Source organism: Rattus norvegicus, chromosome 13 (genome assembly GCF_036323735.1).
Source record: "Rattus norvegicus strain BN/NHsdMcwi chromosome 13, GRCr8, whole genome shotgun sequence".
In the NCBI taxonomy this organism is placed as follows: Eukaryota; Metazoa; Chordata; class Mammalia; order Rodentia; family Muridae; genus Rattus; species Rattus norvegicus.
The window spans coordinates 32,650,445-32,672,033 of record NC_086031.1 but is presented as its reverse complement, the minus strand read 5'-3'; the positions used below and the strand labels follow the sequence as shown (position 1 = coordinate 32,672,033).

The 21,589-nt window shown below is 50.3% G+C and overlaps 1 protein-coding gene across 2 annotated transcripts in view; it reads left to right on the top strand.

Moving 5' to 3' along the window:
• The window catches only part of Gli2 (GLI family zinc finger 2), a 216,741-nt gene that overhangs the window by 44,385 nt on the left and 150,767 nt on the right, over positions 1–21,589 (top strand). Inside the window, exon 2 of one of the 2 annotated variants that reach the window (NM_001107169.2) lies at positions 8,112–8,287. In NM_001107169.2, coding sequence (NP_001100639.2) covers positions 8,143–8,287 — 145 coding nt within the window. In that variant the 5' untranslated portion in view covers positions 8,112–8,142. Of the gene's footprint in view, positions 1–8,111; positions 8,288–21,589 lie in introns of those variants that run through there. The other variant, XM_039090669.2, reaches the window with a different exon arrangement.

The following is a 21,589-nucleotide window of genomic DNA, read 5'->3' as shown; positions in this document are numbered from 1 at the left end:
CTGTAGCTAGTGAAGAACTGTTTTGCCAGGAAGGTTCGGCTGCTTCCTTAAGAGCTTTGAGAGTTGACTGAGGTCACTTGGGCCCGAGGGTCAGAAGTAAGGCTTGGCCTGGGTCTGCACACACTCCTGAAGAACCCTGTAGCCTCCACCCACTGCGAGTGAGGGCCTGGGTCCTGTTCTGTGGTCTGAATTTCGCTCCTGAAGTGCACGGGGAGGCCTTGCTTGTCCTTGACTCTAAAGTACCTTTCCTTAGTATGAGTTTCACCTGGAAAAAAACTGCTTTTAATGGTTCAGAACCTCTTGGCTTGTTTGTTTCTTTGTTTGTCTTGTTTTTTTAAAAACAGGGTCTCTCCACATGACCCTGGCTGTCCTGGAAGTTACTATGTAGACCAGGCTGGCCCCTAGTTCTCAGAGATCTGCCTGCTTCTGCTTCTCAAGTGCGGGGATTAAAGGTGTGTGCCACCCACCGCTGCCCGGCAAGCTCCTTGCTTTATAATTGATGAAGTCACTTTTTTATCCATCACAAGAACTACTGTGTACTCCAGAACACAGCATTTTTGCATAGTGAAGTCCTACTTCACTACATGAGTTAGGATTAAGGGAAGGTAAGCATTCTTTAAAAAAAAAAAAACTATCATCATCATCATCATCCTTATTTTACTTATTCACTGTACACCCCATTCATTGCCCCCTGCCCCCTCCCAATCACCTCTTCCCACAATCCTTCCCTCATCCCCCCCTTCTCTTCTGATTGGGTACCTACCCCTCACACACACACACCCCAGCTATCTCCCCATTCAGGCATTCAAGTCTCTGCAAGGCTAGGCACATCCTCTCCCACTGAGGCCAGACAAGGCAGCTCAGCTAGAAGAATGCATCCCACTTACAGGCAACAGCTTTTGGGATAGCCCCCATTCCAGTTGTTAGGGACCCACATGAAGAACAATGTAAGCTGATTTCCCCTTGTTAACTTAGTGTCAATAGCACTGCCCACAACAGACATTACTAGTTAAATACTGTATTTTCCATGGCAGACATTATGAGTTGATGGTTACATCGACTTGTATACAGCCTAGCATAGTAGTTTGATGCTGCCCTCAACTCAGCACTCCTCAGAGAATTGTCAGTGGGTCACAGACGCCGCGACCTGCTGTCTTCTCTGTTCTCGTTAGAACTATGTCTTGTGACGATACTAGGAGGAGAAAAGGGTGCATGCTGAGTGCCCTGAGAACATTCCAGTGTTTAGCTAGACTCCGTGTAAGTTATCAAATGTGCCCAGGCAAACAGAAACAGTAACAGAGAAACAAGCAGGGCAGAGGAGCCATCATTTTAGGAGTCATAGGAACAAGCCAGAAACCCTAGCCTAGTCTAGCCTACTGGGAGTTTAGCATCCCCAACAGAGGATCCAACACGGCCACTTGCAAACAGTGGCAATCTCAAGTTCAGGATGGTATGGGACAGTGAGCTTGGTCCAGGTCTGGAAGTGGGGCCCTGGTGCCGCGGAGGGATGCAGGCTCTGTTCTCAGAGCATACGCTGGTACTCTGATGACCCTTGGTCCTTGCTGCTCAGCTTGCTCTCAGCTAAAGGAGCACTGGTCATGTCCTGGCTTCTTTGCAGCTGGCTCCCCTGCTGAGGACTGTCCTAAGCAGTCTGTTTTCTCTTCCCAGGGCAGAGGCCGGCCTTATTTTCCCTTCCAGCTTCAGAAATACACAACACGGCCGGCTGGCCGTAGCCCATCAGCCCATCTAGGTCTGGCAGGCAGGCTACACAGTGCGCCCTTGTTTGCTTGCAGATGTGGCCTGATAGTGAGGTCAAGTCTTCTGCTGGGAGGGGTGCCAGGGAGAGACTGTGCCCCTCTGGGCATAAGTCCCAGGAGAGGAAGGGGACCTGACAGCGGGGGTTGGGATCTACGGAGACTCTATCGTACAAAATGCTGCTGTACTGCGTTGCATTCTCAGGATCTAGTTGGGGAAACTGAGGCTTATCCATTGTCAGAAGGGGCCCTGGTAGAACTCTGCCATCCGGTCTCATAGAGAGTCTCTCCTTTGGCTACAGGGACTCTGCTTGAGAGATGGACTCTGCTTCTCTCTGTTTTACAGATGGGGAAATTGAGACCTGGGCTTTGTCCAATTGCATCCTCCATCTCTGGTGTCCACAGTCCATGTCCTTCCTGTAAGGGTGTCACCTTCTTGCCTGGGCTCCTAGGACTGTGGGTTAAGCTACCCTTGGCGTAGGGTTCTGGGTCTTGTAGTCCATGGTGTTAGTGGGACAGAAAGATTAGTGGAAGGAAGGCCAGGAGGTGCCAAGGCAGGAAGTGGAGTTGGCCTGTGTTTCCAGGGAATAGACTCATACAAGACAGCGGGGGTGGTGGGTGGGCGTGGGTGGTGGGTGGGGGGTGGGATGCTTTCTGTAGACTGAGCCCAAAGTCCCACCCTCAGCCTTTAGGAAGAGGGAAACCTTTCTGATACTCATCGCGGGAAGCAGGTCTACCCATCAGGCCCTTGGGGCCCAACCCCTGCCCAGCCAGTCAGTGAATTAAGGTTAATTACCACTTTTCCTAACACCAGCTCTCTAGCCCAGGGGCCTTGCAAATCCAGGAGCTTTTGTACTTGGAGAAAGAAATTCAAGGGGCTAGAAAGGGGCAGGTGCATTGCCTTGGGGCTGATTTTTGCCCTTTGTGGCTGCTACCTGCTGCAGTGGGTCATTTTACAACCTGCAGGTTTCTGGGTAAAGCTTGACCTGAGGGGTCCGTAAGCCAGGGTGGGCTGTAGAAATGATGCCCCGGGGTATCACAGGGCTGCCTGTGCTTCTGGAATGTTCGTCTTCTCCCGGGCCCTGCTTGCTCTGACACCGCCAGCCTTGGCACTGCTCAGCATGCTGCACTGCCAGCCCCTTCCACTCCTGTAGTGTTTGTGGTTTATATCATTTGATATTAAAAGCAAGTAGGGAATGGGCATTCAGGCACAAAGCCCTAGGTTCACTCCCCAGTGCCACACAAATGAGGCATGGTGGTGCACTTGGGAGGTGAAGGAAAGAGGATCCGAAGTTCAAAACCGTCGTTGGTTGGTTGCATAGTGACTTCCAGGCCAAGCTGAGCTACATGAGTCTTAAAGAAAGAAACATCCAGAGAAGGTGTCCTACTGGTGAGATGGCTCATTAGATAAAGGCACTTGCCACCGAGCCTGATGATCTGAGTTCAATTCCTGAAGCCCATAATGGTCAGAGAGAACCAATCCCATAAGCTGTCCTTGGACTTCCATAGATGTGCATGTGTGTGCACATACACTAAATAAATACATCTAAAAAAATGTCTGCAATCAAGGCGGGGTGGGTTTTCACTAGCTCTTGGATGTATGTATGCCTATCTGATCTCTGTGTGTCTTTGTGCATGTGAGTGTGATTCCTTCTAACAACATATATGCGATGGGTGTGTGCAGTAGTACTGGGTGTTCAATGAGTGCATGAACATGTATATATCTGTGTCTGTGTGCTTGCACTCAGGAGACATCTTTGCACCCAAACAGTGCAGTGTATGTTGCATATGCTGCGTGCATGCATTCCTGAGTGTTCATGCATGTGAGTCTGGGCATGTATGCTGCGGGGCTGAGATCAGAAGGGATGTGTGAGCCAGGGCCTGCGGTGGCTGTGTTGGCTGGGAGGTGAGGTCCTGCCTTCCTCCTGGAGGTTGCTTTCACCCCAGGAAGTGCTCATGTGTGTGACTCACTCACCAAAGGAGTTCAAAGCAGCCAGGTGGTGGGAGGTCTGCAGGATCCAGGCTTAGGGTGAGTTGCTCATGCCGCCAGAATTATGAGGGTTTTCATGCCTGTCCTGGAAGGTTCCTTAGCCTGGCCTGTGCTGTGGTCCCTGTAACACCCGGCGTGATTATCATTCACCGGTGTGCGGTAAATGGAAAAGTGTGGCTCATGAAAGACAGGGCTTCACATTAAGCACAGCAGCTGCAAAGGCACCATGCTTTTGATACGGCCACACTTGGGCTTTCTCACTGCACACCAAGTACATGCAGGGTTGGAGGCACGGCCTTTAATGACTCATCGAGTAGGATGCCACCGTGAGCAGAGCTGTGAGCAGAGCCTCGGGGGATGGTGGTAACAGATTCACAATATCGTTCATTCGTCGAGAAGTCACCGTTTCCTTGAAGGAGTCGGTTCTCTCCTTTAGCCATGTGGGTCCTGAGGACCAAACTCAGGTCCTCGGGCTTCATGGCGAAGGCTTTCCTCACAGACTCACATTTTTTCTGCCCCTAATTAATATGTAGTCCATACAGTCTTGTTATAAGTGTTGCTTAGAAATTACTTGGAGACGGACAGCGACTGATCAATGCTTCCCTCACGGCCCATGCACGCAGGACAGAGCCCTTGAAGAGATTTCCTGTTTGATCTGTTTATTTGTGAAACAGGATCTTTGCAAATGCCCCAGGCTGACCTCGAATGCTTGGACATCTTAACTTGCAGGCTTCGGTTCCATGCCTGGGTTTACAAGCAGGCTCTGCTAAGTCCTAAAAAATGCGGAGAGCCAGGGAGGTGGCTTAGTTGGCAAATGCTTGCCACCCAAATGTAAGGGCCTCAATTTGGATTCCCAGCATTGGGCTCAGCAGCGAACATCTGTAATCGGAAACCAGGCAGGGGATTACAACAGAGAGTTTACCCAAATCTGTGAGCTCCAGATTCAGTGAGAGACCCTACTTCAAAGTCATCATCATTATCAAACCATAGAGAGTGACTGAGGAGGGCATCGATGTTAACATATGGCCTCCACACGCACTCCCCGCCACAAACACCTGTGAATACAGCCAACACATGCACAAGAGTTTTCTTCGCATGTTTCGTGGGTTCTCTAGTCACAGGTCTGGATGAGCGAGCTCATAGAAAGCCCAGAGGACCTGAGACCTGTGTAAAATCTCTAATGGAAAGGGCTCCTCCTCAGCGCAGGCCCAGGCTCCCCTGGGTTAGCAGATTCCTGTGGAATGTGTGGGCATTTCCAGAGCTGTAAAAGAAAGTGGGGGTTGACTCTCCCCTCCTGTAGTGTCCTGTGGCTCTCAGACCCTTCTTTGAAGAAGTTTTTGTGTCGCCCGTGGGAACCAACCTGTGTAGACTCACTCACCCGGTACCTGGGAAGCCATGCACAGACCCCTCTCTGATCTTCCCAGGTGGTGGGGGATGGGGTCGCACAGGACACAGGTGCAGTGGTGGCTGGCTGTCCCCAGGAGTGAAAGTGTCTGCTTGGGACCCAGGGTGCCTGGCGTTCACCCAGAAATTGAGCTAATCCCACTAATTCTTGTGAATCATGAGGACTCTTGGCTTTGTCTCCTGCCTTCCTGTCCTGTGGCAGAGGTAAGGGGAGGTGCGTGGTGGAGAGAGGTGCCCCCTGAATCCCAGACACTTCGGCGTGCAGCTGCTTCTTCCCTCAGAATCTGCTGCCACAGCCCCTGACAGTTCTGTGCTCATACTCTCAAGGGGTTCTCCTTTGGGTGGCTGCTCCTCCCCACCCCCTACCAGGGTTGGGTGGCAATGGCAGCAGAAGACCAAACTGGCTGCCTTGCTCCACAGCGTCTGGGAAGTGGCCTCTGGCAGCTCATCTCCCCACAGAATCCTGAGGTTGCTCCTCAGTGATATTGGGGGCTACCAAGTTGCTGTTGCTTGTCAGGGTGGGACAGAGGGGGCTGAGCTGCCACTGCTGCGTCAGTACCTGGGAGTAAGGGATCACGGAGGTTCATTTCTCACCCCTCTCTTCTACACTGTCCTCCCCACTCTTAGATCTCCAGGCCCCTGTCAACGGGGCCTGGTCCTCTTGCCAGAAAGATAAGGGATGCACAGGGTGCCAGCCTCTCACTCTGCTAGAACCCAGCAGGAGGAATTCCAGGTGATTCCGAGGTTTAAGAGTGTTTGCTGCTCTTCCAAAGGAGTCCAATCCTCAGCTACTATGCAGGACACCCTATAACTCTAGCTCCAAGGGGTCTTATGCCTCTGGCCTCTGAGGACACCTACACTCTCCCTAGGCTGACACCTGTGCATAGGCATAATTTAAAATATAAAAAGTAAAGAGCCGGACACAAGAGGAGCTCCAGCCTCAGGGAGAGGGAGCAGGCCAATTGCATTTATTTGTTTGTTAATTGATAGGGTCTGTGTAGGGAGTACACCAATTACATTATCTGTCTGTCTGTCTGTCTGTCTGTCTGTCTGTCTATCCATCCATCTACTGTCTGTCTGTCTGCCTGACTCCCTCTCTATCTATCTATCTATCTATCTATCTATCTATCTATCTATCTATCTATCTGCCTATCTTTTGTCTGTCTTTCTCCCTTCCTTCCTTCCTTCCTTCCTTCCTTCCTTCCTTCCTTCCTTTCTTTCTTTCTTTCTTTCTTTCATCTAGAGACAGGGTCTCTCTGTGTAGCAGTCCTGGAACTCAACTATGTAGACTGTGGCCTCAGACTCAGAGACCAGCCTGCCTCTGCCTCCCGAGGGTTGGGGATTAAGACAGGCACCACCATTCTTTGCTCTACTGGTTAATCTTGATCAATAACCCAGTGGGAGTTAGAATCACCTAGGAGACAGTGGGCATATCTGTGAGAACATGGTGGTCTGGGAGTGTCAGGCGGACTTATAACCTGACAGATGCAGAACTCTGACCATGCATGGACTGCCCAGAGCAGGGGGCTTCCTGGGGAAGATGGCATCTTAATAGGGTTTTACAGGTGGAGAAGTGTGTTCTTGGAGAGGCACCGCTGGCTGCCGGGCTGCTTGCTCCTGGGTGCAGCAGTGAGTCACAGCTCTAATAAGGGAAGTGAGGGGTGACCTAAGAACGGCTGATATGGTGGCGCTTGTGGCCAGGCTAAGGGACAACGTAAGAAAAAGAGGTTTCGGCAGGTGGCTGGTGACCATGCTGATAGCAGAACTCCATAGTAACAGGTTCTATTGTTATTTTTGTATGCACGGGGCTCGCATGCAGCGGCCTGCATGTGCTTTCTGAACTTACTGCACTCAGTTCTCTCCTCCCACCATTACACGGGCTTCCTTTGAGTAAACTCAGGCTGTCACTCTGGGGCAGCAAGATGATACCTTTACCTGCTGAGCCATACCACTGGCTCCAAAGCGACAGATTTTAAAGAGAGCTTAAGCCAGGCCTAACGCTACACACTTGTGATACCGGCACTGAGGTGGGATCCAAGGTCATGCTTGGATACAAAGTGAGCCTTACACCAGCCTGGGCCAGGTGAGCCCTGATAGCGGCAGTTCTTGTGGTGACCCCCCCCCAACCATAACATTATTTTCATCGCTACTTCATAACTGTAATTTTGCTACTGCTGTGAACCGTAATGCACATGTCTGTGTTTTCAGATGGTCTTAGGTGACCCCATGAAAGCGTTCGTCCACCCCCAAATGGGTCGCACCAAATGATGACAGTTAGTGATATGAGTATTGAATGAATGAATGAATGAGTGAGTGAATGAATATCCAAACGAGTCAGCCAATGAAGGAAGGGCAGAAGCAAGGGGGTCTGGGGCCATTCTTGGAGAAGGCTTTTGTATTTCATTTTTTTGGGGGAGGGGGGCTCTCTGTTCCAGTTTCATTTCTCCAGGTCAGGAGGTTCTCCGCTCCTGGATGCTCTCACTATTGAGAACTTGTTGCTGGTTTTGTTTTGTTTTTTAAATATCCAGGTTAAAATAAATAAGCTAAAGTGTTCAGCTGTTGTCCTTGTGGCCATTCAGCAAGCAGACCCATCGATTCTCAGGATGATTATGTCAAAAGTATCTAAGTTTTCTCTCCCTCCTCCCGGCATTAAGAGACTGAGTGTGAACTCTGCTGCTGTAGGCCCATGAGGTGTGAATCTGGGTTGGTGTGAATCTGGGTTGGTGTGAATCTGGGTTGGTGTGAATCCGGGTTGGTGTGAATCCGGGCTGGTGTGAATCCGGGCTGGTGTGAATCCGGGCTGGTGTGAATCTGGGCTGGTGTGAATCTGGGCTGGTGTGAATCTGGGTTGGTGTGAATCTGGGTTGGTGTGAACCTGGGTTGGTGTGAATCATCTGGGTTGGTATTTCCCATCTGGCTTTGGGTGCAGTGTCGTGACTGAATGTCTTTGTTGTTGCCTCCAGGGTCTGCCACCCAAGAGTATGAGCCTCTGAGATGGAGACATCAGCCCAAGCTCCTGCACTGGAGAAGAAAGAAGCCAAGAGTGGTCTCCTGGAGGATAGCAGCTTCCCCGACCCAGGGAAAAAGGCCTGTCCTCTGGCAGTGGCTGCCCCAGCGGCAGCTGTCGCAGCCCAAGGAGGTACGCTTTCTGTTTTGCACACTTGGAGAGCAGCAAGGGTGTTTTTCACGAGGTCATTAGGATTTAATGAGTGTGCTGGCCCCTGTCATCTGGGAGGCATGCTGGGTTTATGGAGGGCAGTGCCTCTGCCCCAGGAATCCCAGTCCCCAAGAAGGTGGCTTGAGGCTTTCTCTGGAGAGCTGGCTACTCCAGTCTGGTGGCTGAGGCCTGAGCAGGGAGAGCAGGGGAGGGAGGAGAGTCACGCTGGGCATCTGCCTGGCCACCCTGGGGTGTGTTCCGCTGGCACTGGGAGATGAATCCTGAGAGCTCCTTGCCTCTTGCCCGCCGAGGACTATTTCAGAAAGTAATTGTCTGCCAATGCCTGCTGGCTGTAATTAGAGGGTCAGGTATGGAATTTACTCTCTTAGGTGGATTCCTGGCCAACTTAATTACAACAGAAGGGACTCCATGAGAGAGCCACAGTCTCTCATTTCACTGTCCCTAAGAGAGATGTTCTCTGGTTTCCATGCTCCGTGCCAGCATCCTGGTTGGGTAGTTTGGCGGGAAGGTGAGACCTCCCTTGTCACTGGGCTGTCCATCTGGAGGCCACACAACTATTCTGTCTCAGAGCGAAGAAACAGATTTATTTTCTGTCCTTTTAATTCAGACACATTTAGTTGTGCTCTGACGCTTTCTTGCCCAGGTAGAACACCCGAGGCACTGTGTTCAAGGGGAGAGCTAAGTTCATTTCCTTCCACCCCTGAGCGAGGCTGCATAGATATGGTCTGTGGACTGTGCTTGGGGTAGCATCAGGGGCCTGAACTCTCGAAACGGAGCCACCCTTGAGTTACACAGAGTGTTGACGCTACATTTATTTTCTTCTCTCCCCATGATTCTGAGTTGAAAATAGTTATCAAGTCGTAAGCGGGAGATGCAAGGTCAGCCTTGAGCACCTCTGGGCAGAGGATCTGAGTCTGTGGGCTTGGTGTGGAGGCTTAACTCTTAGGTCAGGAAAGAGGAGCCACAGCCCAATGGGTCATCCAGCCAGGGAGGTGCAAACGGAGACACAGTGCAGTGAGGTGAAGCCCTGGGCAGTGGTGGTCCTCAGATTTCCTTCCTGCCGTGTTCTCTGAGACTGAGAGAGTTGCTAGGATTTAGCTTCCAGTATCTCCCACCTGTCCTGAGGGATACGTGCTGTTTTGGCCTTCCTCTCCTCATACAAGCAGAGCCATTCCCTGCCCTGTCACAACAGACTTAGGCAGTAATTAGACAGTAATTAGGACATAATTGAGGGGAGAGGGGCCCTGTGGCATCAGAGCCAGTTGTCACTGTTGAGGCCAGTGACAGCAGATGCTTGAGGGGTTTTCTGCTGGGAAAGGGGGCAAAGTGTAGAGCACAGCCACTGTGGTGGAGCACAGCCATTCCCATGGAGTACTAGCCCCACACTGTGCTCACCCCATACCCTCTCAGTGCCTGTCCTTAGGGAGCTTGGCTCATGAGGTTCAGCACATCAGACATTTGTCACATAAACAGGCAGTTTATGGCCTGTGGAAGTCTCAGGCCCGGCACGTGCAGTAAGGAGCCAGGAGGACCCTGGAGTGACTTCTTCCATTGAAGTGTGCTGTACCTGCTCCCTGAGCAGCTTATCTGGAAGGGTGCCCATGGTCTGGGAAGACTGGCTATGCCTGTGGGTTAAAGGGGACACATGGAATCTGCCTCTACTGAAGGTGGGCTAAAGAAGAGAGGGGCAAGGAAGTCCAGTGGTGCAGCCCAAAGGATATTGCTGGGAATGCACTTGTCTGTTAGCTGCAGTCCTTAAGATCTTAAAAGCAGGTTGGCAAAGATAACATCCCCCGGGAAAGACTCCTGCTGCCAACTCAGATTCCGTCCCTGGAACCCACATGGTGGAAGGTGAAAACCGGCTTCTGCAGGAAATCAGTCATCTGACCCCCCCCCCGTACATGCATGCATGTGTCCCCTTCCATAAGTATGATTAAAACATTCAGAAAACATTTGAAGACCCCACTCCTACTTAAATTCTCTGTGAGAGCAAAGGTACCAAGAAAAACACATCTTGTGCTCAGACCCCAAGGGCCAGGATGCCCCAGACCAGTGGTTCTCAATCTGGTGTAGGTCATTGGGGACAGGGGGTGTTGGATGACCCTTTCACAGGGGTCACAGATCAGATATCCTGCATATCAGTTATTTCCATCATGATTCATAACAGTAGCGAAATTACAGTTATGAAGTAGCAATAAAAATAATTTTATAACTGGGAGGTGTGTGCGGGTAAGCGCACAAACCTTTGCGAGTGGGCAGAGCAGGGCCTGGTGGGTCAGGCCTGCAAGTTGCACTGCAGACAGATGGGGAAGCCTGGTTTCAGGATCAAGCAGGAGGCCTCCCGAAAGCCTGAGCAGGAGCCACACTGGGTGGGTCTTTCACAGCCTCTTTGGCTGTTGAGCTAACACTCTAGAGGCCATAAATCTTTAAAAATACATTTTGGCCAGGGTCCCCCCCCCACCCTCTAATTTTTAAAATGGTGTAATTTGCAAAGCAATTTAAGTCAGATGTTTCTTGTTGCTTTCCACCGAGTTTGTCCAAATGCTGTCGGTTTTTCCTGTCTGCCACGGGTTACTTTCCAAAAATATTTCTGAACTGCCTTGTGTGCTTCCATGGGGACTGAACCATTCTAGAAGCCTCGGGGACAGCCTTGAACCTTAAAGCTGGGGTTGAATCTTGTGCTGGAATCAAGCGCCCAGTCTGGTCACAGTGATGTTATCTCTGTGAGGCAAAGCCAGGTGGCCAGACGTCGCGGTCCTTCCTCTCCTGTAGCATCAGCACCCCCTTAAGAATTGGAACTGTTGGGCTGGAGAGATGGCTCAGTGGTTAAGGGCACTGACTGCTCTTCCAGAGGTCCTGAGTTCAAATCCCAGCAACCACATGGTGGCTCACAACCCTCTGTAATAGGATCTGATGCCCTCTTCTGGTGTGTCTGAAGGCAGCTACAGTGTAATTATAATAATAATTATATTATTATTATTATATTTATATTATTATTATTATTCAGGCTTGCCTAGTGTCATCGAGCCACACCCCAGCCCTGAGACTCTCTTACATCTGTACTTCTTACATTCTGGCTTCCTGTGGGAAAAAGGAGTCTTTCCTTGTGCTCAGCAGTGGCTGATCCCAAGTAACTGCCAGCAGCTTTCACCTGTTCCATGGTACTTCGTCGGCACTGACAGCAGTGCCCAGACAGTGGAGTTAGACTGCCTGAACTAGTAGTTTATGTTCCCTTGACCTCAGGAAGCATGTGCCTCGGTTTTCTCATCTGTGAAATGGGTGTAATGATGGTAGATGTTCTGCAGCACTGTTGGATGCTATCTGAGTTAGACATGGGCATGCTTAGCACAGAGGAACAGTCAGTTTGTGTGGAGCACAAGGGATGTCTTTTCTGTGTTTACTATCACCATTCTTGTTAGTGTTCTTCACTCAATGTGCTGACTCAGCCTGACCTAGACAGTGTCCGTCCCATTGGTTACCCTTGCGTACAGGGCCCCCTGAGGCACAGCAGCTTCCAGAAGCCCAGCTTTCTGACATCCTTATTCTCCAAAGAAGCATAATCAGGCCCCAGCCCTGATTTGCTGGGTTGCCCTAGCAGGCCCCTTGCCTCTAACTCAGTCTTCGCTTCTGTACACTGAATAGCACAGCGAGATCAAGGTCGCCTAAGCTTGAGAGTGCCATCATAAAAGTGGGGCTCGAGGTCTGGGCTTCATGATTACTTCCAGTAAACCTTTCCATTTCTCAGTGTGATTGCCCAAAAGCGAGAGCGACCGGGGATGTAGCTGATCAGCAGACTGCTTTTCTAACGTGCCAGAAGTCTTGGGTTCCAGTCCCAGCACTGCACAAACCCAGTCTGGTAGCCATGTGTGTAAGCCCAGCGCTCCAGAGGTGCCAGAGTCAGGACAGTGAGGAGTTCAACATCACAGCCAGTATGAGCCAGCCTGGGCTTGAGAGGAGCAAGCTAGCTTCCTTTGGCCAGGTCAGCCTACCATGGTTACAAACCGAATGACTCTTTGTTCCTGAAGGTTCTGTGTCACCTTCCCATAATAACTCCTTTATCTTGTTCACTGATTGGCTTTCTGGAAAGCGTCTTTGAGACTGTTTGGCTTGGAGTATGTGGATGCATGTCTTCTGTATTGGAATGCTGTATAACACCAGGAGACCCCCTGCCTCTCATGTCTGTCTGTCTATCTACCCATGTATCTGTCTATCTCTATGGTCTTATATAGTCCAGGCTGGCCTCAAACGTGGTTTCATAGCTGAGGATGGCCTTCAACTTCTAATCTTCCTACCTACCTCCCGAGCACTGGGATTACGGGAGTGTACCTACTTTATGGTGCTTTTGTGGTACTAGGGATGGAACCAAAGCTTGATGCAAAACTGGTAAGCGCTCTCTCCCCAGCCCACCAGGAAGACCATTTAAGCAACTCGGACCTACAACCTTTTTCTGGATCTGCAGTGCTCCCATTTTACCTACCTTGCCATGGTCAGGGATCTGTGGGGTATCCTTCAACCCAAGCACCGCTCAGGGTCCTTCTGTCTGTCCTCTTGGATGCCTACTGTCATTATTAATACCGCCCACTCCTGTCACCAGCACAGCAGCCGTTCCACCAACCATCCATCATTCCAGGTGTGCCGCCAAGTGGGCTGTAGTGGGCAGCTGCTCCTGCTGGCCCGAGCTTCCGGGCTGTGGCGGTCAGTTGATGCTGGCCCTGTCCTGCGTTCCCCAGGCCTCGTGGACAGCAGGGAACTTGCCGAGCATCCAGCCTCCCCTCCTTACCTGTCTCTCTGTGGGGCCACACACAGGCCGGGATGCACTCAGGTGTGACTAAGTGGGCAATTATTCTTACTTAAGCGACGTTCAGGATTGCTGCTGGAGCTGCACAGGAGCTGGCTTTATGGCCCAGCCACACAGAACAGCTTGTCCCCATCAGACTCTTTCCAGAGAGAGCAGCACTGCTGTCCCCAGCAGCTTGGCTTGCCATGACACTGGAAATAGTGGGGTTCTGGACAGTCTGGAGTATTGGGGTACCCGATGCGGGGAAGGGGTGATGGAGGTCCTTCCCTGTCGGAAGCAGTGTCTCTTGGTTAGAACAAGTCTGGTTTGGGGTCAGTTAGGCTGAGTCTCAAACAGACATAGTTCCCAACCCTACCGATGATCTGATTTATTCTATCCGTACCTATCTGTGAGCTTAATTCATTAACTTAGGAACCATAGCCAGTGTTGGTCACTGCACTCACTGCTCTGCCAAAATATCCAACCAAAGCACTTGAAGAAGGAAGAGGATTACAGTGTGAGAGGCTCCTGCTACATTCTGTTCTCTGGGCCTTGACTATGCTAAGTGGACACATACATACATACATATATACATACATACATCCTTCCTCCCTCCCTTCCTCCTTCCCTCACTCCCTCCCTCCCTTCCTCCTTCCCTCATTCCCTCCCTTCCTCCCTCCTTTCCTCCCTTCCTTCCTTCTTTCTTCCCCTCTTCCTCCCACCCCTCTTCTCTCTCTTCTGTCCTCCCCACTCTTCTCCCCCCCAACCCCCTTTATCTTAGGGTTTCCATTGCTGTGATAAAATGCCGTAATGTGGAGAAAGCCAAGATACTTGCTGCTTCCAAACCTCGGTCTACACGCACAGGTGTTTGCTGTGAGTCCCGGCCTGCTCACCTGCCTTGGTTAGGGCTCTATGCTGTGGTAAATAAACACCATGAGCACAGATAGTCCGTAGCTTATACTCTATCACTGAGGGAAGTAAGGGCGGGAACTCAACGTGGGACTTTGCAGGCAGGAACTGAAACAGAAGCCATGGCGGAATGCAGCTCACTGACTTGTTCCCTGTGGCTCTCTCAGTCTGCTTTCTCATAGCACCCATGACCTCCTGCTGGAGGGCCACCATCCCTAGTGAGCTGAGTTCTCCCATATCTAGAAAGTGCTGCCCAGCAGTCTTGAGGAGCAGTGGTTCTCAACCTTCCCGATGCTGTGACCCTTTAATGCCGCTCCTCATATTGTGGTGACTCCAACCATGAAATTATTTCTGTTGCTACTTAGTGTTTTCTGATAGACTTAAGGGAAACCTGTGAAGGGGTCCTTTGACCCTCCCCCCGAAAGGAGTCTTAACTCACAGGTTGAGGACTGCTGTTAGAGAACATGCTCTCTGTTAAGATTCCCTCTTCTCGAATACATTTGTTTGTGTTAGGTTGACCAAAGCCAGTACAGTTGACTCCTTGTCAGCTTGACACACAAAAATATCACTTATTAAAAAATCACAACCCTTTTCCTTTTTGCTTAAGCCCAAGATCTCTCTCTCTCTTTTTTTTTTAATTTGGAGCTGGGAACCGAACCCAGGGCCTTTCGCTTGCTAGGCAAGCATTCTACCACTGGGCCAAATCCTCAACCCCTAAGCCCAAGATCTCATTATTAATATCATAATATAAACACACTATAACTTTTGAAGTCCCACAATTTAAAAAAAATGGCAAAAGCCCAAGTTTTCTTTAAAAACCAAACATCTCCTTAGAAGATCTCTCCAGTGTAAATTAAGAAAAAAAAAAAAGGCTATATACTTCCTAACTCCAGGAGGGAAGAACCCCAGACACGGTCACATTAAATCAGAGCAAAACCCAAGTCCAACTGTGCAGAGCTCAGAGTTCGAGTCCTGGGCTCCAAAGGCCTCGGGCGGTTGGTTCCACCTCTCAGGCTTTGCCATGCACAGCACACAGAACATGGCTTGGAGGCTTAGGCTGCTCCATTCCACAGCTGCTGTTGTCTTTGGTGCTTATCCCACAGCACCCTCATCTCCAAGATGCTAGGTCTCCTGGACTCTCTTCTAGAACTCTAAATGTGCCATACGGTGCCAAGCCTCAACTTCTCTCCATGGCCTCTTTAATCTCGGGGTTTATCTACCTCAACCGAGGTGGCACCTTCACCAATGGCTTCTCCTGGCCTCTCACAGGGCTCACTCAGCTGCTCGCCAAAACGCCCTGTGCTTTTAAACCTGAGCACCTGAGACTCTGTAGAAACACGCTGCAGAAGATTTGGCTTGAATAACTCTGGTCTCTTCATAACCACAGCTGTTTCTTCAGCCCTAGCTGACCAGTATTGATTTTTGTAGCAAAGCAAAGTTTTAATTTTACTGGCTCTGGTCTTTTGTTAACCACAGCTGATTCTTGAGCCCCACTTGTCCAGGAATACAGATTATTATTAAGGATCACCCACCATCCTCCCCAAAACAAGATGGCATCAGGCATGTCTCAGCCCATCCCAGGAACCAATTCTGTTTTGGGGTTTCTGTTACTGTGATAAAGCCCCATGACTGAGGGAAGCCAGGCCAAGAATCTTCAAACAGGAGCTCATGCAGAAGCCACGGAGGAGTGCTGCTTACTGGCTTACTCAGCCTGCTTTCTCCCACCATCTACACTCCCTGTGGGTTGGACCCTCCCACAGCAAAAGAACAAACAGTTGCCTACAGGCCAGTCTTCTGAAGGCATTTTCCAAATAAAGATTCCCTCTGCCAAACCTGGCATAGTGGTGTATGCTTTTAATCCCAGCACTTGGGAGGCAGAGGCAGAGGCAGAGGTAGGGGCAGGGGCAGGGGCAGGGGCAGGGGCAGAGGCAGGGGCAGGGGCAGAGAAGGCAGGGGCAGGGGCAGGGGCAGGGGCAGGGGCAGGGGCAGGGGCAGGGGCAGGGTCAGAGGCAGAGAAGGCAGAGAAGGCAGAGAAGGCAGAGAAGGCAGAGAAGGCAGAGAAGGCAGAGAAGGCAGAGAAGGCAGAGGCAGAGGCAGAGAAGGCAGGGGCAGGGGCAGGGGCAGAGGCAAAGGCAAAGGCAGAGGCAGGTGAATCTCTGTGAGGCCGGCTTAGCCTACAAGGACAGCCAGAGCTCTATACTGAGACCTTGTTACAACCAACCAAACTAACAAGGGAATCTCTGCACGTATGTTTAGGTTTGAGTCAGGTTGACAAAAGAAAGCCAGCACACCTCTCCCTTCTCCTCTGCTTCCTTTCTCCCTTTACTTTTTAAAATGCTTGGCAATTTCATAAGCTATGCCTGTATATATCTTGACTATATCCACTCCTGTGACCCTTTCTCTCCCTTCCTCTCCCACTGAACTTCTTCTTCTGAGCAAGCTCCCCACTACTTGCACGTGTGTGATCTGCGGAGTTAAGTTAGGGTAGAGGTGGGGTAGTTACTGATGATGCGTGCAAGCCTCTTCCCCGGCAGCTACCACCTGCCATTAGTTGCATTCTTGTGTCTTATTGGGGATCTTAAATGAACACAGCTGGGTGTGTTTGAAGTCATTTTTGCTTACAGAATGAGAGAAAGCAAAAAACAAAACAAAATAAAACCTCCCAAGATCAAATGGATCAAACCACTCATGGTACAGATTTGGAAATTGAGGTCCAGAGACTGGGCATGCCAGTGGTCAGATGGTCATATCATTAGTCCTGGGAAAGGTCCTACTAGAAAGTCTCTTTGGGTTGGGCACAGCTGTTCCTCAGCCTGGGGCCCAAACTTTACGTCCCCAAATTGACAGTGTTTATGTGGTGAACAATTTTCTGACGTTTGGTTCTGTCAGGACTAATTTTAGCCTTTCTAAAGCTTGGTGGAAATACAGCCTCGTTACTCCAGTGCCAGTGTGTAGTTTACTATTCGTATATTCTGAGGTTTATCATTTTAGTCATGTTTAACACGACCGCACCAGGCATGCTGTATTAAATCCTGCTTCTTTTACATTCCTGTCCGGAATTATTTATTCGGAACAATTTCCACCCTATCAAAAGACACAGCTAATGCTGTGTTTTAATGTGTTATTTACACACAAAATAACCTATTTACAACTCAGTGTGCGCCAGAGGGAGAATGGATGGGCCCGTTCCCTGCGTTCTGTTCTATCGGGCTTTAACAATCTGGAAAGCTAATAGAACCATTTATCATTGGTGGGGAGGGGTCGGATAATTTACTTTATGCTTGTGGCCAGGTCCCACTGCCTCTGATCTGGGGAACATTTGGAGGATAATGAAGTCGAGCCTGGCATCTGAATGGGTGTGAGGGAGCCTCAGGTGGCTTGTGTGTGTCTGCAGTGTATGGATGGCCTGGATGCGCTGATGGGGGTGACCCTGCTTCCACCCTCTAAGAGGTTTTCCATTGGAGGTGACTCCCAGGGCATGGTGATGAATCACATATGAGGAGGCAGGGGCGAGGTCTTGATGGGACGGGTGGTATCTGGGCTGGGTGTCCCCAGCTGGAAAGGAAGAAGGGTGATCTAGCAGAATATCTTCTTGAGAGCTCACGAACTTGACAGGAGCCAGTGGACCTACATAACTCCATAGTGGGGGTGTGACCTAGAGGGCAAGTCCTAACCTGAGTTAAGGGTGTGAACCTTGATTGTCTGTGTTCGTTTGTTTTATATTATGTATTCTTTCATTTATTTACTTTTTTGTGTGTAGTACATGTACATATTCGTGTGTATGTGTATATATGTCTGTGGTGTATGTGTATATACATTTGTGTATATGCATCTGTGTGTTGATATGTGTGTTTGTGCATGTATGTATATGTGTGTGCATGTTCGAATGTGTGCATGTGTGTTGTGTGTGTGTGGGGGGTGCACATGCTTGTGGAAGCCAGAGGTTGACGCTAGGTATCTTCCCCTGTTGCTTTTCTTTTTAGTTTTGTGAGACTTGTTTTGTCACTGAATTTGGAGCTCACTCACTCAGCAAGACTAGCTGAGCATCCAGCCCAGGGGTCTTCCTGTCTCCGCCTGCTCAGTGCCATAATGCCAGGCATATGCTGCTGTGCCTAGCTTTTATGTGTTTGCCGAGCGTAGAACCTGGGTCCCTATGCTTGTGGGGCGGGTGCTTTACCATTGCTCCATCTCTCCAGCCCCTAGGTGTTCTTTGAATGGGAAAAGTAGTTCATCAATGTGTACACCGGGGATCAGGGTGGAGACGGGGAATCCAGGAAGCAGAGCCCACGGACTCTGTCCCCAAGATCTTACAGATCTTATAGTACCCACAGAGAAAGGCAATGCTCTCCTTTGTCTGAGAGATATGGGTATCACCCACTGCTGTGGCCTTGGAAACAGCAACAAAGCTTGAGGGACACTGTCACCTGCTGTCCCCTAACCAAGCCCTCCTTGTTCAGTTTTCCTATAGGAGGCCTACACACTCCGACCAGTTTGAGGAGTATGGGGCCACTGTGGTGATTAATCTTGACTGCCAACCCGACAGGACCTAGAACCATCTAGGAGACAAATCTCTGGATGTGTCTGTGAAAGAGTGTCCGTTTGAGTTACCTGAGGTGGGAAGACCCACCCCAAATGGATATCACCATTTCATGGGCCATCGTTCCCGAGAACCAGCATGCACTACTCTCCACCTCCTGCCTGTGGATTCAATGTGACCAGACACCTCCTGCTCCCACCACTGCACCTTACCCAACATGACAGTCTCTACCCTTGGGATGTGGGCCAAAGTTCACTCTTCTTCCCCTTCTGACATTACCTTCATTCGGTATTCGTCAGAGACACAAGTAAAGTCGGGTTTATGAGGTGTGGCCTGGACGTGCTCCCTGAGGGACAGTGGAGCTGGGAGCCTAGGCTCGAACCTTCTTCTCCCTGACCTTCTACCTTGGGACACGCCATCATCGTCTCAGACACTGCCATTTGCTACCTATGTGTCTGGGCTGCCCCCTGGCCCATGGCGGATGTACAGTAGACAGCAGTTGCTGCTCAAAGCACTGCTCTTCTCACTGGCCTGTGATTATTAATTCAAGAACTGTTTCCTCAGAGTAGTATATGTGTTACTGATAAATATTTGAGAGCGAATGAAGTTGAGTCTTTGCCGTGAGTAGCAGTTTACACATGGTGTATTATGACGTGTAACCCAAGGAACGGTGCAGGCAAAAGTCCTGGGGTCTGCATGGGCTGCAGTGGGTCTGAGGCCAACTACGCAGTAAAGATTACTAGCAAAAAAAAAAGAAAAACTGGTTTTACAGTCCCTATGGCAAGGGCTGTCTCTGCTCCTGACCCTGGCACCAGCTCACGTCAGAGTCTGTGTCTAATGGTCCTTCCTGAATCCATCTTCCAGCTGGGGCCAGCTGGGGCCAGCTGGGGCCAGCTGGTCCCCTCTGCGTCCTCCTAGGCTGAGGAGTCCTGTCCGAGAGCACTGTCCTTGACTGGTTTCTGGTGAACATGCCCCAGCAGGCCCTCCCTGCTTGTAGGTGGTGAAGATGCTGTTGTGTCTGGGGTAGGGACTGGGGGGTGGGAAGTCTGTGACCCTGGCAATCAGCACCTAATCTGCCACCTAACCTCCCCCTGCCCCTTCAAAGTCAACATTTGAGCTAAGCACATTCAGCCCTCAACCTTTTGGGCCCCAGACACCCCTGGATAGCTGTGAATACTGAATTGTAACTTGAGATATCATGAGGGTTTTTTTTTCCTTTATGATTCATTTGTTGTGTGGATCGACTGAGCAGTGTGAACTTTGTAGGTGGCAGTGAAATGGGTGCTTGAGATTTGAACTTGGGTCCTCATGCATATGCAGCAATCACCTTTGCTCCAAGAGCCATTTCCTAGCTTGTCCCTTCCCCTGCTGGGCCTTTTAGAATGAAAGAGACCCTAGATACCATGGTCCTGGGGATAAGCCTGATTTATAAGCAGTCCCAGAAAATATACATGAGGAGACAGACATGTGATGTGGCCATTGTAAAGATAAGTAACTGCAGTTTCCAAGCCACTTAAACCCTTCCCTTTGGGGTGTAAAGGGGTCTCTGCAGACGGTAAGTCTTTATCGAGAAATGTTTACTCATAAACACACACGGAGACGCCAGGGGAAGAAAGCATCCAGCCTTTTATGGAGCCACGGCAGCCTCTCCGTAGTGGGAGCTGCAAATCACCTGCTCAGCATCCATCCATCCTGTCCCAAAGTTGGGAGTGGATGGAGCATCAAGCCAGACTTACTGCCCACCAGACAGTGATGTGTACCACACCACTGTTTCCCCTTTCCCGTGCACCCATGCAGGAATCGTGTTGCCCCATCTGTCTGCCGTGGCTCCCGGGTTCTTTTGTCCCGTGCGTCAGCAGCCTGTGACTACGAGCCTCCAACTGTACCTCCAACAGGATTTTCTGTTGTTGTGTGTGTGCCACAGGGGCATAAAAGTGCAAGTATGCAGTCACGAATTTGAAAGAGATTGACGTTAGGGGTGACCCTTTAATACGTAGCGTGGTGACGTGGTGACCCCCCATCTGTAAAATGGTATCTGTTGCTTCTTCATAACTGTAATTTTGCTACTGTTATGAATCTTAATGTTAAGTATCTGTGTTTTCTGATGGTCTCGGGTGACCCCTGTGAAGGGTCATTGATCCCCAAAGGGGATGTGACCCACAGGTGGAGAACTAACCGATGCTCAAGGGGAACCACTGAGAGGTACTGTGAAGACCCCGAGGGTGGCTCTAGAGAGACCCAGGGAGACTGACACAACCTCCAAGTGTCTTCGCAGACTCCAGCTTATCCCTGAAGGCAAGTTTGCCATCTGTCCTGGAGAAACCCATTAAAACCGCCAAATTAATAATCAAAAGCAGAAAAAGGAGATTTACCCAGAGGGGCCATATTGGGAGGAGGTGTAAAGTCTGCACCCCACAATGGTGAGTTCAGTAACAGGAACATGGAAAGGGTGTCTGGACAGCTCTCCCGGGAGCAAGAGGGCCATGTAGGGGAACTAAGGATGGGTACAAGACCTAATGAGCAAGCAGAAAAACCCAAATTCACTCACATAAAAATCCAGGCATGCTGGCACACACCAAGGAAGGAGTGCCTCCAGGACAGGACAGATGAACTGGGCCTCAAGAGTGAGAGCAAGCAGGCAGAAGGCAGCTTTCTTCTTCCAAGGCCCTTTAGAGGGGCTGCCAGCAGAAGGTGTGGCCCAGAATTTGGCTGGGTCTTCTGACCTCAAATGATCTGGATTTAGGGTGGGTCTCCCGTCTCAAATGATCCTACTGAGAAGACTCCTGTGCAGGTGTGCCCAGCTGCCTGGGTTTTAGTTCATTCCAGATGCTGTTGGCTGACAACCAAGACAACTGTCACAGAGCTGGGGACTCTGCCCTGGCAGTTATGAGCTAAATCTGACTCTGGGACCATGGGCAATTTAGGAAGGTTGGTTCTTCATCCAAGAAAGGGTCATTTCTGTTGCTCCGAGGGGCTGGCAAGGAGGAGTGTAGACACGGCAGGGGTCTGGTCTAGAGATCATGGATTTAATGTGTCTGTC